General features: G+C 46.7%; 1 protein-coding gene across 1 annotated transcript; it reads left to right on the forward strand.

Moving 5' to 3' along the window:
• inhbb (inhibin subunit beta B) lies at positions 1-8,765 on the forward strand. Its single transcript, XM_070838377.1, has 2 exons — positions 1-1,051; positions 6,379-8,765. Exons 1-2 carry the CDS (start codon positions 664-666, stop codon positions 7,206-7,208), a joined length of 1,218 nt encoding a protein of 405 aa, XP_070694478.1. The 5' UTR covers positions 1-663; the 3' UTR covers positions 7,209-8,765.
• Positions 8,766-12,499: the final 3,734 nt, after the last annotated feature.

Here is a 12,499-nt window from a genome sequence, read left to right on the forward strand (position 1 = left end):
GGGAGAAAAGGGTCTCAGCGAGCAGCAGCATCTTGCAGCACGGAGCTGGCCATCTACAGCCCCGCGCACCGGGCACGGTACCCATGCAGGGGCACACACAAAAGACGCAGGACTCACAGAGCGTTTTTATTCTCTTAGGGGCTGCAGCTGTTGGTGCGGAGGTTCTGCGCGCTGTTTGAATGGGAGAGAGCGGACTATAAAACGCCTGTGGACACCGAAGGCTTGTTTTTTTTTTTTTTTTTGGTAAATTTAGACTCATCGGCGAGACTCGTTTCGATCAGACTCCGCGTCTGAGCTGAGCGTGCCGCGACAGACGCGCGTCAAACAATCAGAACTCCCGAGTGCGTCCCGCAGTCCCGCAGATAGAACTTTTATTTGGTGCAGAGAAAAGACGCGTTCCTGGATAACAAGCTGCATGCATAATGACTGGAGCTAATTAGCCTTACAGTCTCAGCAAGCACCCTTGTATGATTTGGGAATACAAATATTTCATTGACGTCTCTGGATGTTTTTGAGGCGTCTCACTTTTGGAGCGCGAGTGGATGTTCTCCCGGAATTTGCAAATTTGTATATCAAATTCAGCTTTAACCTCGGTGTTTGCATTTTCTACATCACCCCTCTCCTCCGTATAGCATTCGGACTGTGACTTAAACTGCAGAAAAAATGAGCGTGTACAGTCTGGCTTTGTCCTGTTTGGTTGCGTGCGTGCTCTCCGTGCGCTGCAGCTCGGTGAGCGGGACGGAGACCCAGAGCTCACCCCAGGAGTCGTGCGCGTCCTGCGGCCTCAGGGCGCCGGATCAGTCGGAGCGGGTGAACATAGACTTTTTGGAGGCAGTGAAGAGGCACATACTGAACCGGCTGCAGATGAGGGAAAGGCCCAACATCACCCATCCCATCCCGAAGGCTGCGATGGTGACGGCGCTGAGGCGGCTGCACGCCGGGAAAGTGCGCGAGGACGGCCGGGTGGAGATCCCCAGCTTTGACGGACAGGCTGCGTACAACAACGAGGTTCAAGCGGAGACCTCTGAGATTATCAGCTTCGCCGAATCAGGTAATAATCAATAATTCATTGCACGCATCTAACTCGACCCTTTGGTGAACCCATACACCTTTTGACTGTATGGAAAAACGCAGCCCGGGCATCCACGAGAGTTAATAACTTCACATCAGTCTCATTCATAGATGACATTTTTTTTATTCTGCAAAGCTTATCGTGTTTTTCAGACCGTGCAGCAGAGATAGATTAGATGAGATAGACATAAGAGTTGTTTTTTTTTTTTTTTTTTTTTTTAAAAAAGCCATAAACTAATTGGATCCTGTGCGGTCATCATTTTCATCATCTTATTACATCACAAGCGACTCCTGCCTGAACTCAGTGGCTGGTGTTAAACCCTCCTGTTTTAGCCTGATGAAAATTAAAAAGAAATCAAACTAAAGACAGAGTCCTTAAATTACCCTCATGTGTTGTCTAGGGGATAAAAAGAACCTCTGATTCCAATTTCATCACTAAAGCTGTGCTCACTCTCAATACTCCAATGTATAAAGCCCCCTTTTAAGAACGGATAAAGTCCCTCATTTGGCCATTTATCCCTTCCTCTAAGAGTGTGTATCTAACTAATTCTCAGAAGTCCAAAGAGAACACCCTTTCCTCTCTCTGCCTCTCTTTCTCACACACCCTTTCGTACACATACACAGGCTCACACACACACACACACACACACACACACACACACACACACACACACACACACCTAAAATCATCTGTGCTTGACAGAATCCAATAATTGTCAGTTAGCGCTGTGAGAACCACATCTTTGACACAAACTGTTAGTTTAACAAAAAGAAAACATACAATTAAACACACGCACGCACGCGCACACACACACACACACACACACACACACACACACACCCTATCCAGTCTTTTCCCATTGGCCCTGCCAGTACAATTAGCCTGAATGAGCTGCTAGGGCCCGCCTTGCAATGGGAATGATCTGTGCACCCTCATGACAAGGGAACAAAAGACAGGCAATTATTATAAGAGCACTATGTGTTCCTGCTGAACCCAACATGTCAACATTAAGCAGAAAAAAAAGCAGAGAAAACAAAAGAAATCAGAATAATGCATGAGACATTTGAGTTCGTGAGGGTTGGAATGGGGGAGTGCGGGCGGAGGGGTATGGTGTTGGTGATGGTAGCGGCGGGGGGGGGGTGATATTGTGTGTGTGTGTGTGTGTGTGTGTGTGCCCATATTGCAGTGTTGTAAAGAATGTTTTTGTCGTTCTAAAGGTTCGCTGGGCGCCTTTGCTTCTTCTTCTTCTGCCACTTCTGTTTTTTTTCCCCCTAGTTCTATTCTTCCTCACACCTTTGAGCCTTTGTGTGGCATTGTACCATGGAGCTGGCTTGGGTCCCTGCTCCCTAGACCCCGTCTGCCTCCTGGCCAGCTGGCTCACGCCCCCCAGATCGGATGCTGCCAGCCGGGGCATGGCTCAGATGCAAGGTCTCCAGAAAGCTCTGAAGCCAGGGGAGCTTGTCCCCCAAGCATGAGGGAGCCTGAATTGTTGTCACAGTTTAGGACAAGGCGGGTTGGGGGGTGAGGTTGGCATATGTTTCGCCAACAGCAAGCCAGCAAATGGATGTGGATAAGTGTTTATGCGCCGTGTGTATGTGTGTAGCAAGGAGCGAGGTCAACTTGCATCCTCTGCTTCTCCTCAGCACAGGGTTAACTGTATGCTTGTCAGCCAGGGAGCTGGTTTCTTATCTCCAGTTGCGGTAGCGGAGAGGTAAGAGGTCTGCCAAGCGGCAGGTGAGGGAGACGATGCCAATCTCCCTTCTCCCCTGACATGGTCCCGTGGGTCCTCGCTGAGGGATTCGATGTCCCGTATCCACAGGAGCGGAGCGGGGAACACAAGCAGGGAAGGAGGGAGGGCGAAAGAGAGAGGGGTCGATGGAGAAGTTTAGATCGGCGCTTCTTGATTGCTCACTATAGCCGTTCGGACCCAGTGAACTCAAAGTGAGTGGTCCAAGACACGGAATTAAGACTTCATTATGGGAGGTCATTAACTTCGGCCCGGTTCCCCCAGAGGATCGGGTTGGCGGGTTTACTTCAGGACACAACTCTTTCATGACGAGCTGTCAGTCATGGCCATCCTGGACCTGGTCCAGACATTTTCCGCGTTCACTCACAAGTGTGTGTTTCAGTCCTCAATGGCCCTGGCTGCCCCTCTATAGCTTGTGATCATATAAATGATTTATGCAACATTATTGAAAATGCTCCCGTCGTAGAGCTTTAATAACAGAGCCAGTGGCCCAAAGTCCAACGACTCAACCCTGCCTCTCCATCCTCTCCAGCTCCCTCCCTCCCTCACCTTGTCACCCTATGTGGAATTCCTGGAGTGCTGAGACTTGGGCCCGAGGGATGGCTGCCGCATGCACGCCTCTGCTCGTGTTAGAGCCACAAAAATACGCCGCGCCGCGCCCTTGTCCTTCCATGGCGTGTGGTCTTGTCGACAGCAGCTTTGAGTAATGAGCTCTGGAGCTGCCTGCCCGCTTCCATGGCCTCTTCCTTGTCTTGGTGGCGCAGGTGGGGACACGCAGAAGCAGCTCTTTATCCACACAAGCCCACCCAGGTGTCCTGCCTGCCGATGCTCACCAGCAACTTTTCCACTGTGGGGTCAGGCAAGGCGTGTCGGGGCCAGCTCCAAATTGTTTGTAACTGAAAGAAAAGAACAAGTTGTTCACTTCAGTGGAAAGAAGTCACGTGGCATGTTGGTGTGTGCTCTCAATACTGGGGAAGCCATATGGTCAAATGTGTACGCAGCACGAAAGACACATACTGCAGAAGTGATGCCGAGGAGGAACTCAGAGCCCCCCCTCCTCAGAGCCCCCCGCTCAGTGAGCGCTTCTTATCGCCAAGAAGCAGCTGAAGTAGTTTGAGTTGACACAACACTCACCTCGTGGCTGCTCTGGAGCTTCAGACCATATCACATGATCTTCATCAGCCTATGGATATTGCAAGTTGTCACAAACTTGTAGAAGTTCAAATTTGGCCACTTTCTCCAAGTTTCCTGAGCACTTGAAAGTTTCAACCAACATGCACAAGAAGTCCCTTAATGTGTTTAGAAAAAAAACAAACTCTATCTCCTGATGAGAATCATATGAGGATCATGTGATACGAGCAGAGCAACCACTTTCAACATCCTACATTTGCATTGTGTGCAGTGGTGGTGGTGGAGCTTCCATAAGTCTTTTTATAATGTCATTCCTCTGCAACAAAATATTAGCACTGCTAATTGTAACGGTCCAATGGGCTGTGAATTAAAGCTAAAAAGCTGTTGATACTTTAATAATCAATTACTCATCATTTAATTGTTCCAGTTGTGAAGATTTTCTTTTTTCTTTCTTTGAGAGAAAAATCTCTTGAGATTTTTAGAAGTTGGAGTATAGGTCAGACAGAGCAAGACGTTTTGATGCTGCTGGCCTTCATGACACTTTATTCTTGGACATTTTATAGAAGCAATGAATTGATTAATTTGTCAGATGGCAGATTACTTGAAGTCCTACTATAAATGGTGAGCAGCTATAACTGCTCAGGGTCTATGTATCCCATCCCATGCAGATGTCTTAACCAAGTTGTCTGAACAAAAACAACAGGTGAGTTATTAGATTCATGATCAGGCTTCATTCCCTGTCTGTTTATCATTATGTCACTGTGTGCTCATTGCTGTCGAGGCATGTAAGAACGCATGGTGCTGAATGAGGTGAGGGTAGTTACTTGTAGCCCCGAGGGGCCTTTACGGCAGTCGCAAGCAAAAGCTTCCATTCAGCTGATTCCTTTATGTTGTTCACTTCAGATGGATTTCAATATGTACTTACTGTGCACTTGATACTTTTACCCACAGGCTTTGGTATTGAGAAGGTTGATAGTTGATGTATCGTTTACTGTGGGGTTGGGTGAGTGTGTGTGTGTGCATGGATGGATGCAACTGTGTGTGTGTGAAGTGTTTGAGCTCCCAGCTGACATGCTACAGAGTGGAGAGCTGGTCTGAACAGGTTTCTGTGTGAATGTAAAGCAGTGGTTTACAGGAGGAAGAGGCGTGAGGCGCCTCAAAGAGGGGGCCCGTCTTTGGTGGCCACCTGTTGACACTGACACACACTAATCAGTCGGCAAACAAAGTAATTTAGCTGCTTTCAAAGGCGCTGCTCTGCTTGAGCACATTGTACCAAATCTCCTGAAATAGAAACCTTTCAAGTTACCTCAGGGTAATTTGGAAGACATCATTAGGCTTAGGGGAAAAAAAAGAAAAAAAAATACTGCCAGGGAGAGCCCATCACCACCTTAAGACTCCCGGGATCTCTTCATTGTGCTGCTGTAGAAAGTGACCATAGTCATGTAAATGGCTTTTATTTTTGCCTCATCATGCTTTTTGCTGGAAAGCCACGCGTTTCAATGCCGGGCTGCAGCGCGGCTGTCTCCCAGTGCCTCACAGGGGGCTTTGTGCTGTCACTCTCAGGGTGCTCACACTGGAAGGATGGGGGGAGGGGCGGGGGGTGGGTGGGTGGGTGCGGGGTTCGGGGGGCACTAACAGCGAACTCAATGAACCCCCCGGGAGCCTTGGCCGTGTCCGCCACCCTCCCACCTTTTCCACTTGCATCCTTCCTCCTTTCCTTGGTCTTCCTCCTCTTTGTCCCTCCCTCTCCTTCTCTCTTTTTGGCCCTGTCACTTACAAAGCTGGACCTGAGGCCAACTGGGCCTGATCCCAGAACTGGCCTGTCACAGCTGGCCTATCAGGAGCGCTACAGAGGTCACCTGACACAGTGATTGAGGGTGAACAGAGAAACCAAGAGGGAAAACAGCCTTTAAAAGACAGAGCTGTGCGCTTTTTTGGGAGTCTTTCTGCTCTCTGTGTGGGCACATGTTGCAACATATTCATAAATTATCTCGTGATTTCATCTCATGACCTTCAGCAGCAGTACAGATTGTAGTTTTATCGCATGATTTAAGTATGGAGCTTTGGTCAGGTAATAGCAGGTATTCTCAGGACGGGTGAGGGTTATCTTTGACATTTAGATTTAATATCACTTTGCCTTAACTGTTAAATTTCATCTGCTGACAAGGACCATGAGATGTGGCTGAAAGGTCCAGGAAATTTCCAGCTATCAAACTTGTGCTTAAAATTCTTTGTCAAACTACCATGTCCGAAGTCAATAATGAACCTTCCAGTTCAACATAAACATAAACCTTAATCCCTGTTATAAAAAGAACGTTTTGTTCATGCCACCTTGAAATTACCAATGTGTCACGTGTTCTACCTTTAGTTACTGTTGTAAAAATGGCAGATTGAGTAAAACCATTCCTCTTTTTTCTGTCTCCAACAGATGAGCACACATCCTCCAAGTCTGGTCTGTATTTCCTCATCTCCAACGAGGGAAACCAGAACCTGTATGTGTCCCAGGCGAACCTGTGGCTCTATTTCCGCGTGCTGCCAGCTGGTCCCGAGAAAGGCCTCAGGAGGAAGGTGACTGTCAAGATCCACTACCAGGAGGCTGGGGCTGCCAGCGGTGCAGAGGGAGGCCCAGGGGGTGGTGGTGGTGGTGGAGGGGGCACAGGTCGCTGGGCCCTGGTGGAGAAGAGGGTGGATCTGAAACGCAGTGGCTGGCATACTTTCCCTCTCTCTGAGGCAGTGCGGGCTGTGTTTGGCAAAGGTAGTCGGCGGCAGGACCTGGAGGTCCACTGTGAGGGCTGTGAGACAGCCGGTGTGGCGCCGGTGTTGGTCGACCCAGGTGACCCGTCCCACCGGCCCTTTCTGGTGGTGCGCGCTCGGCAGGTGGATGGAAAGCACCGCATTCGTAAGCGGGGGCTGGAGTGTGACGGCACAAGCGGGGGCCTTTGCTGCCGGCAGCAGTTTTACATAGACTTCCGCCTTATTGGCTGGAACGACTGGATCATCGCACCAGCTGGTTATTACGGCAACTACTGCGAGGGCAGCTGCCCGGCCTACATGGCAGGAGTGCCAGGCTCTGCCTCATCCTTCCACACTGCAGTGGTTAACCAGTACCGCTTGAGAGGGATGAGCCCAGGCTCGGTCAACTCCTGCTGCATCCCCACCAAGCTCAGTACTATGTCCATGCTCTACTTTGACGATGAGTACAACATCGTAAAGAGGGATGTGCCCAACATGATTGTGGAGGAGTGTGGCTGTGCTTGAGTCCACACTGACCCTTCATTATCTTTGAACTTGGAACAGTCAGAAAGGCCTTTTGTACAAACAGGACGTTATTGTACGGTACACATATATAATATATCTATACCTACTGTATGTGCAAGCAACATGCACACTGGTACAATCTAGCAAATGCAAGTATCAGTGTTGTGTCCATGTGTTTGCACATGTGCGTGTGAGTGTGTGTATTTATCAAAATGACATGCTTGCTGTCCGAGTTTTGTCTGTTTGGCGACAACTGGTCAGCGTTGGGATGAGAAGGGAATGATTATCACCAAATGATACTTTGCTCTAGTTTGCCATTTCTAGTCAAAAAATAATGGCTTATCATCTCCTCTTGATTGAAGATAACAAGCGCTTAAGGAAAGTGACAGGATCAGCCGATGACATTATTGGCTTCACCCCGACGCTCCCAACCCCGCTCCTCCAACCCTCTTAAGTACTTTAAGCACATGACAGACTTTTGTTTTTATAAAGCACTGACAATTCATCAGCTTATACAATTCAGAACACCAGCACTTCCCTACTATGTCGACAGACACAGTCTGACCGACCTCTCTGGTGGAATTAGACCGGCAGCGCTTAATGCCTTGCAGGATTATAGACTCCGCAGAAAGGCAGAAGAAAGTCCTCCACAGAGCTGCTGCTGCTGTTGTTGTCATTCTTACTGTTGACTACGGGCCTCAACCTCAACTTCCTGCCTAAGAGTGCTGCAGGCCCTGCTACCATGACAACCAGGTGAAGATAGATTTCATAAGTGCACTTCACTTGTGCACCGGGAGCGACAGAGAGAGAGAACTGCTTGCTCCTGCCCCCAAAGGCCCAGTAGAAGTGGGCCTGCGGATGCAGAGACTCTAGTTTTGGCCCAGTGGGTCGCCACAGTGCAGTGCAGCACTTGCAGAAACTGAAATGCACACCCTGAATAGCACTTGTATAAAGAAATGCCTTCCAAGGGGTACTGAGTGTCCTGTCCTATCACTAAATAAGTGCCACATGAGCTATGCAATGTATAGTAACCTATACCCATACTCGACATGCTCTATTAGACTGAATTCTCTTTCCGTCTGTCTCTTTCCCTCTCTCCTCCTTTCTCTCTTCAAACCTTGACTCTTTATCAATACTTGAAATGTAATCTTTCGCCTCCTTTCCAAAGCGAATGATTGTTGTGACGTTTGCACTGAAAAGTTGCGGGATTAGTGAAACAAAAACTGCCATTGAAAAGTTATTTTTATAGAAGTAAATTGAATTTTGTTTCAAATGTATTTTACCTAATTAATGGAACCAAAGAGGCCAAGATTTTAGCTATTGTACTAAGATGGCAAGGCCATTGAGTTACTGTGTACAATACTGTGTTTGATCATCTGCAATAGGCCTACCACTGTATCAGGGTACGATATGATTTCATTTCTTAGCTCTATTTTCATTCTCTGTTTTGTACAATAAGCAACACTTCAAGTTTTCATCTTTAATTCTATTTTTGTTTCAGTTTTCTATTTAATAAAAAAGTTATTTTTAGTTCCTGTCTAAGAATCATTTAGTCAAATAAATGTCATCTGTACAGTTTATGTAAAATAAAATGTTTTCTTAAATATTTTGTAACTTTAAATTCTTTTTCTGCATCATGTTGTTGTGACTTCATGTGTTTTTTCTCCTAATGAAAAATTGGTTGGGCCTATATCTGGATCAGTCTTTTTTTTTTTTAAGGCGCTACAGACTGATGCCTCATTAAAAACAAAAAAAGGTGCATTCGAAATAGCTGGAAGCTACAAGAAAAGCACGCACACACACTTCAGTCTTCACCCATTATGGCTGAAACATGTAACACCTCTCCTGCTGCCTGTCAGCAGTGAGTGTCTCTCATAAGCCGGGGCTATTACAACGATGATCTTCCATCCACAGTGGCAGCCAAGGAGACAGACCTTCACATTCAAACTCTCTGGCTGCAGCGTGTGTTTGCACATGCATGCAGATGATCGTGTATTGATATCTGCATCTGCAACGCTTCTCTCGCTATTTGCATTCCTCAAAGTAGTTTTACAGTTGCCATAAAATCAGGAGCAGTGCGTCAACGCTTTGTGCAACTTTGTGGAACAACACGAGGCTTGCCCGAATCAATGTCCGCCTGTGCCAACACCTACCAACAGCTATTTTACGTAATGTTTCTGCATGGCTCCATCAAAACAAATTGCATGGCGCTGCAAAATATCAGTCAGATAATTAATCTAAATATACCTATTAGGATCTGCCAAGGAGTATGATGGGATTTGTTTGCCTGCAGGGCAAATAGCATGTTAGGGAGGGATAAAGCTTTACCTGTAGCTGGATGGGTGAGTCAGCAGCAGCAGGAGCAGCAGCAGAACGTCTCTCTAAGAAAATAAATGAAGAAAACCAATCAATGTAACAGTGTGTGTGACTGACAAGCAGACAAACAAGAAGATAAATTACAAGTGCCAGAAGTGATCTGACAAGCATAAGGTTGTTTTTAATCTCCTCGGTGGAGCCAGCACATCTGTACATAATTGACAGTCTGTGCTGAGAGCAGGGAGAGAAATGCGTAGATGTCTTGTCATACTTCCCAATGCATGCCAAAATCTCAACAGCTGGAATGTTAATGACACCAAGCAAGAGTTATAAGGCCATTATAATAACCATGCTGCCGTTCATGGCTGCTCATGTAGAATCACATCGTAGGTGTGCGTATTCACACGTCTTTCTTTTATTTTTATTAGGTATCACTCAAGCATAGGTGCAGATCCAGCGCTTAGCATGCTCTCGCGGAGACTCTATCACATGTGCTCTTCCCAAAGTCAAGCTCACACACGCACTATAAACAAGACGCTACACCCAAATATGTATGCACACACACTCACACACACACACACACACACACACATATATAACCTCTACAACCCCTAGTTATCAGCTTAAACAAATATTGTCCCTCTGCCCTCCCTCATCTAATACCGCCACAGGTTGAGGTCATGACAGCTGCCAAGTTGACGAGGTCAACTGGTTTATCACCGCAATAGCATTCATTCTTCCAAATCAGCCTGGTCCGCACTCACTAATGAATTTATGACTATTCATCACCTGGGGCCAGGCATTCCACTGCTTCACCTCGCTTGTGTTTGGCCCCCGTGGCCCGGAGGAATACACCACGGTATGAGGATGATTTCTCTGATCACTCACACATCCTACGCTAATGAAATTAAATGGATTGATTTTCTCGTTTTCTTAACAGTATCTGACCCTATCAAATATTTTTCTCCAAGCTGTATCCCAAGCTTGCCAATACACGAGTGAACGCAACAGGATTTCTATCACAGCCGATTAAAGCCTGACCCGTCGTTTCAGCTTCTTGAGACCACGTAAAGCCACTCTTATTCTAAGGATTTATGGCGCGGGCCCCCTAAGACAGAGTGCTTATTCCAGCCCTGTTTACTTCTCCCTGCAACCCAAAGTGACATTTTGACCTTTGGAGCAACGTGGACTGTGGTCCCTGCAAGCTCTCTCTCACAGGCGGATTACCGAGGGAGTAAAAAAGGCTTTGCAACTTGAAAGCGTATTTGTGAGCACTAATGAGCAAAAAACTTCATTAATCCAATCATTCTTAATGGCTGCATTCTGTAGCGCTGCATTTTTCTCCCTTTTTCTACGTTTTTCTGTTATTCTGTTTGCCTCGAAAAAAAGAGGCCAAGAACAGAAAGACTTAAAGATATTAGTTGGATTTCACCTACTACGCAACTAAAGTAATCAGTTTCCCAACGTGATGGTGGACCAGTGGCTTTAGTATTGACTTCTCAACGTGGGAGTAATCCTTGTTAGTACGTATGATTTTACTCAAAACACGGAAGCACGGAGAAATTATTAGAGTTGAAAGATACATTGAATTTAACTGACACAACCACCAGCACTGGCTTTTGGTTTTTACAAATGACAAGCGCTGAGAAAATAGCATTAAGTAATTCTATTTTTTTCCCTCTGAGTGCTGTAGCTGAGGAGGTGACGGGGTCAACATGCCACAGAGCGTGGTGTGTGTGTGTTTTAGTGAGTTCACAATGTCATAATGTCAGGGTTGTTCCTCCCTATTTTAGCAAAACAACTGGAGCCTTGTCACCAAATTCAGTCCCCCCCCCCTCCACCCTAAACTATGCCTACCCGTCAGCCCCTAAAGTTTCTCACCTCCTCACCCCACCTTCCACCATCCTGACCTCCTGACTCCCAGAGTACTGAAGGCACACTCAGGGGCCACAAAGCCCTCATTTGTGTTGTCTACGGTGGCTAGAGCCGGCCGAGGGATCGTCTCCACTCACCCCCGGTCGGTGAGTAGGGCAGTGTGATTCTGGAGGGAAGCAGCGAGGGTGGTGGCATATGGTTGGAGCGTAAGGGTGCAAGATCACCTTCAAGTTTCTGTTCCTCGGTTTCTCCAAACCAGAATGTAAAGATCTGGTCCAAATCAGAGCTTCCACAAACTTATTTTACACCTTTTCAAGGTCATCAAAATGTTAGTATTTCTCTATAACTTTAACTAATTTATGGCTTTAATAGCTTTAATCCATTAGGAAATCATCTGCACTCTATTGTGCATTCATTTATCTGTGCAGATGCAGCAAACAGTAACAAGCAGCGGCGGTTGAAAAAGAAATCAGTAACACGCTGTAGGTCATCATTTTGTGAACTTCCATTTACACTTATCTGTTTCACATCGTTAACAGTTTTTGGTTCATCACACTTCATCAAAACTTGTTTGCTGCTTCATAGGAAGAGGGCTCATCTTATTGTTTGTGTGTGTGTGTGTGTGTGTGTGTGTGTGTGTGTGTGTGTGTGAGAGAGATCTGGTGATCTGCCTGGGATTCTGGCGTAGATCAGCTGCTCAATCACTGAGACACTGAGAACAGGTTTGAGCCCTTATGCCCTCTTAGCAGGAAAGGCTGGGTGCTGTCAAGGTGTAGGAAGATGGGGAAGACCGATCTATAGTAAATGACATTACTACAGAACAACAAATACACCATGTGGCTCTATAATCACTCTGTGCACCTATTCTCCCCCACCACTACTCTACATTATTCATGCCTTTAGACAGCCTGCTGTTGTTTTTTCCTCATTGGACCTGCTGACCAGCTAAAAATAGCTCGGTGATGGTATTTTGGACTGATGAGGGAATTTTTTTGCAACCTTTAAAAGGGAAAGGAATCCTGGTGACTAATGTCCCGTGTGCTCCTCGGAGGTAAATGTAGAAACAGTGTGTAAACAGTCTGGCTTTTGTTTCCAAGGAG

The sequence above is a fragment of the Pempheris klunzingeri genome, chromosome 10 (assembly GCF_042242105.1).
Source record: "Pempheris klunzingeri isolate RE-2024b chromosome 10, fPemKlu1.hap1, whole genome shotgun sequence".
Lineage (NCBI taxonomy): Eukaryota > Metazoa > Chordata > Actinopteri > Acropomatiformes > Pempheridae > Pempheris > Pempheris klunzingeri.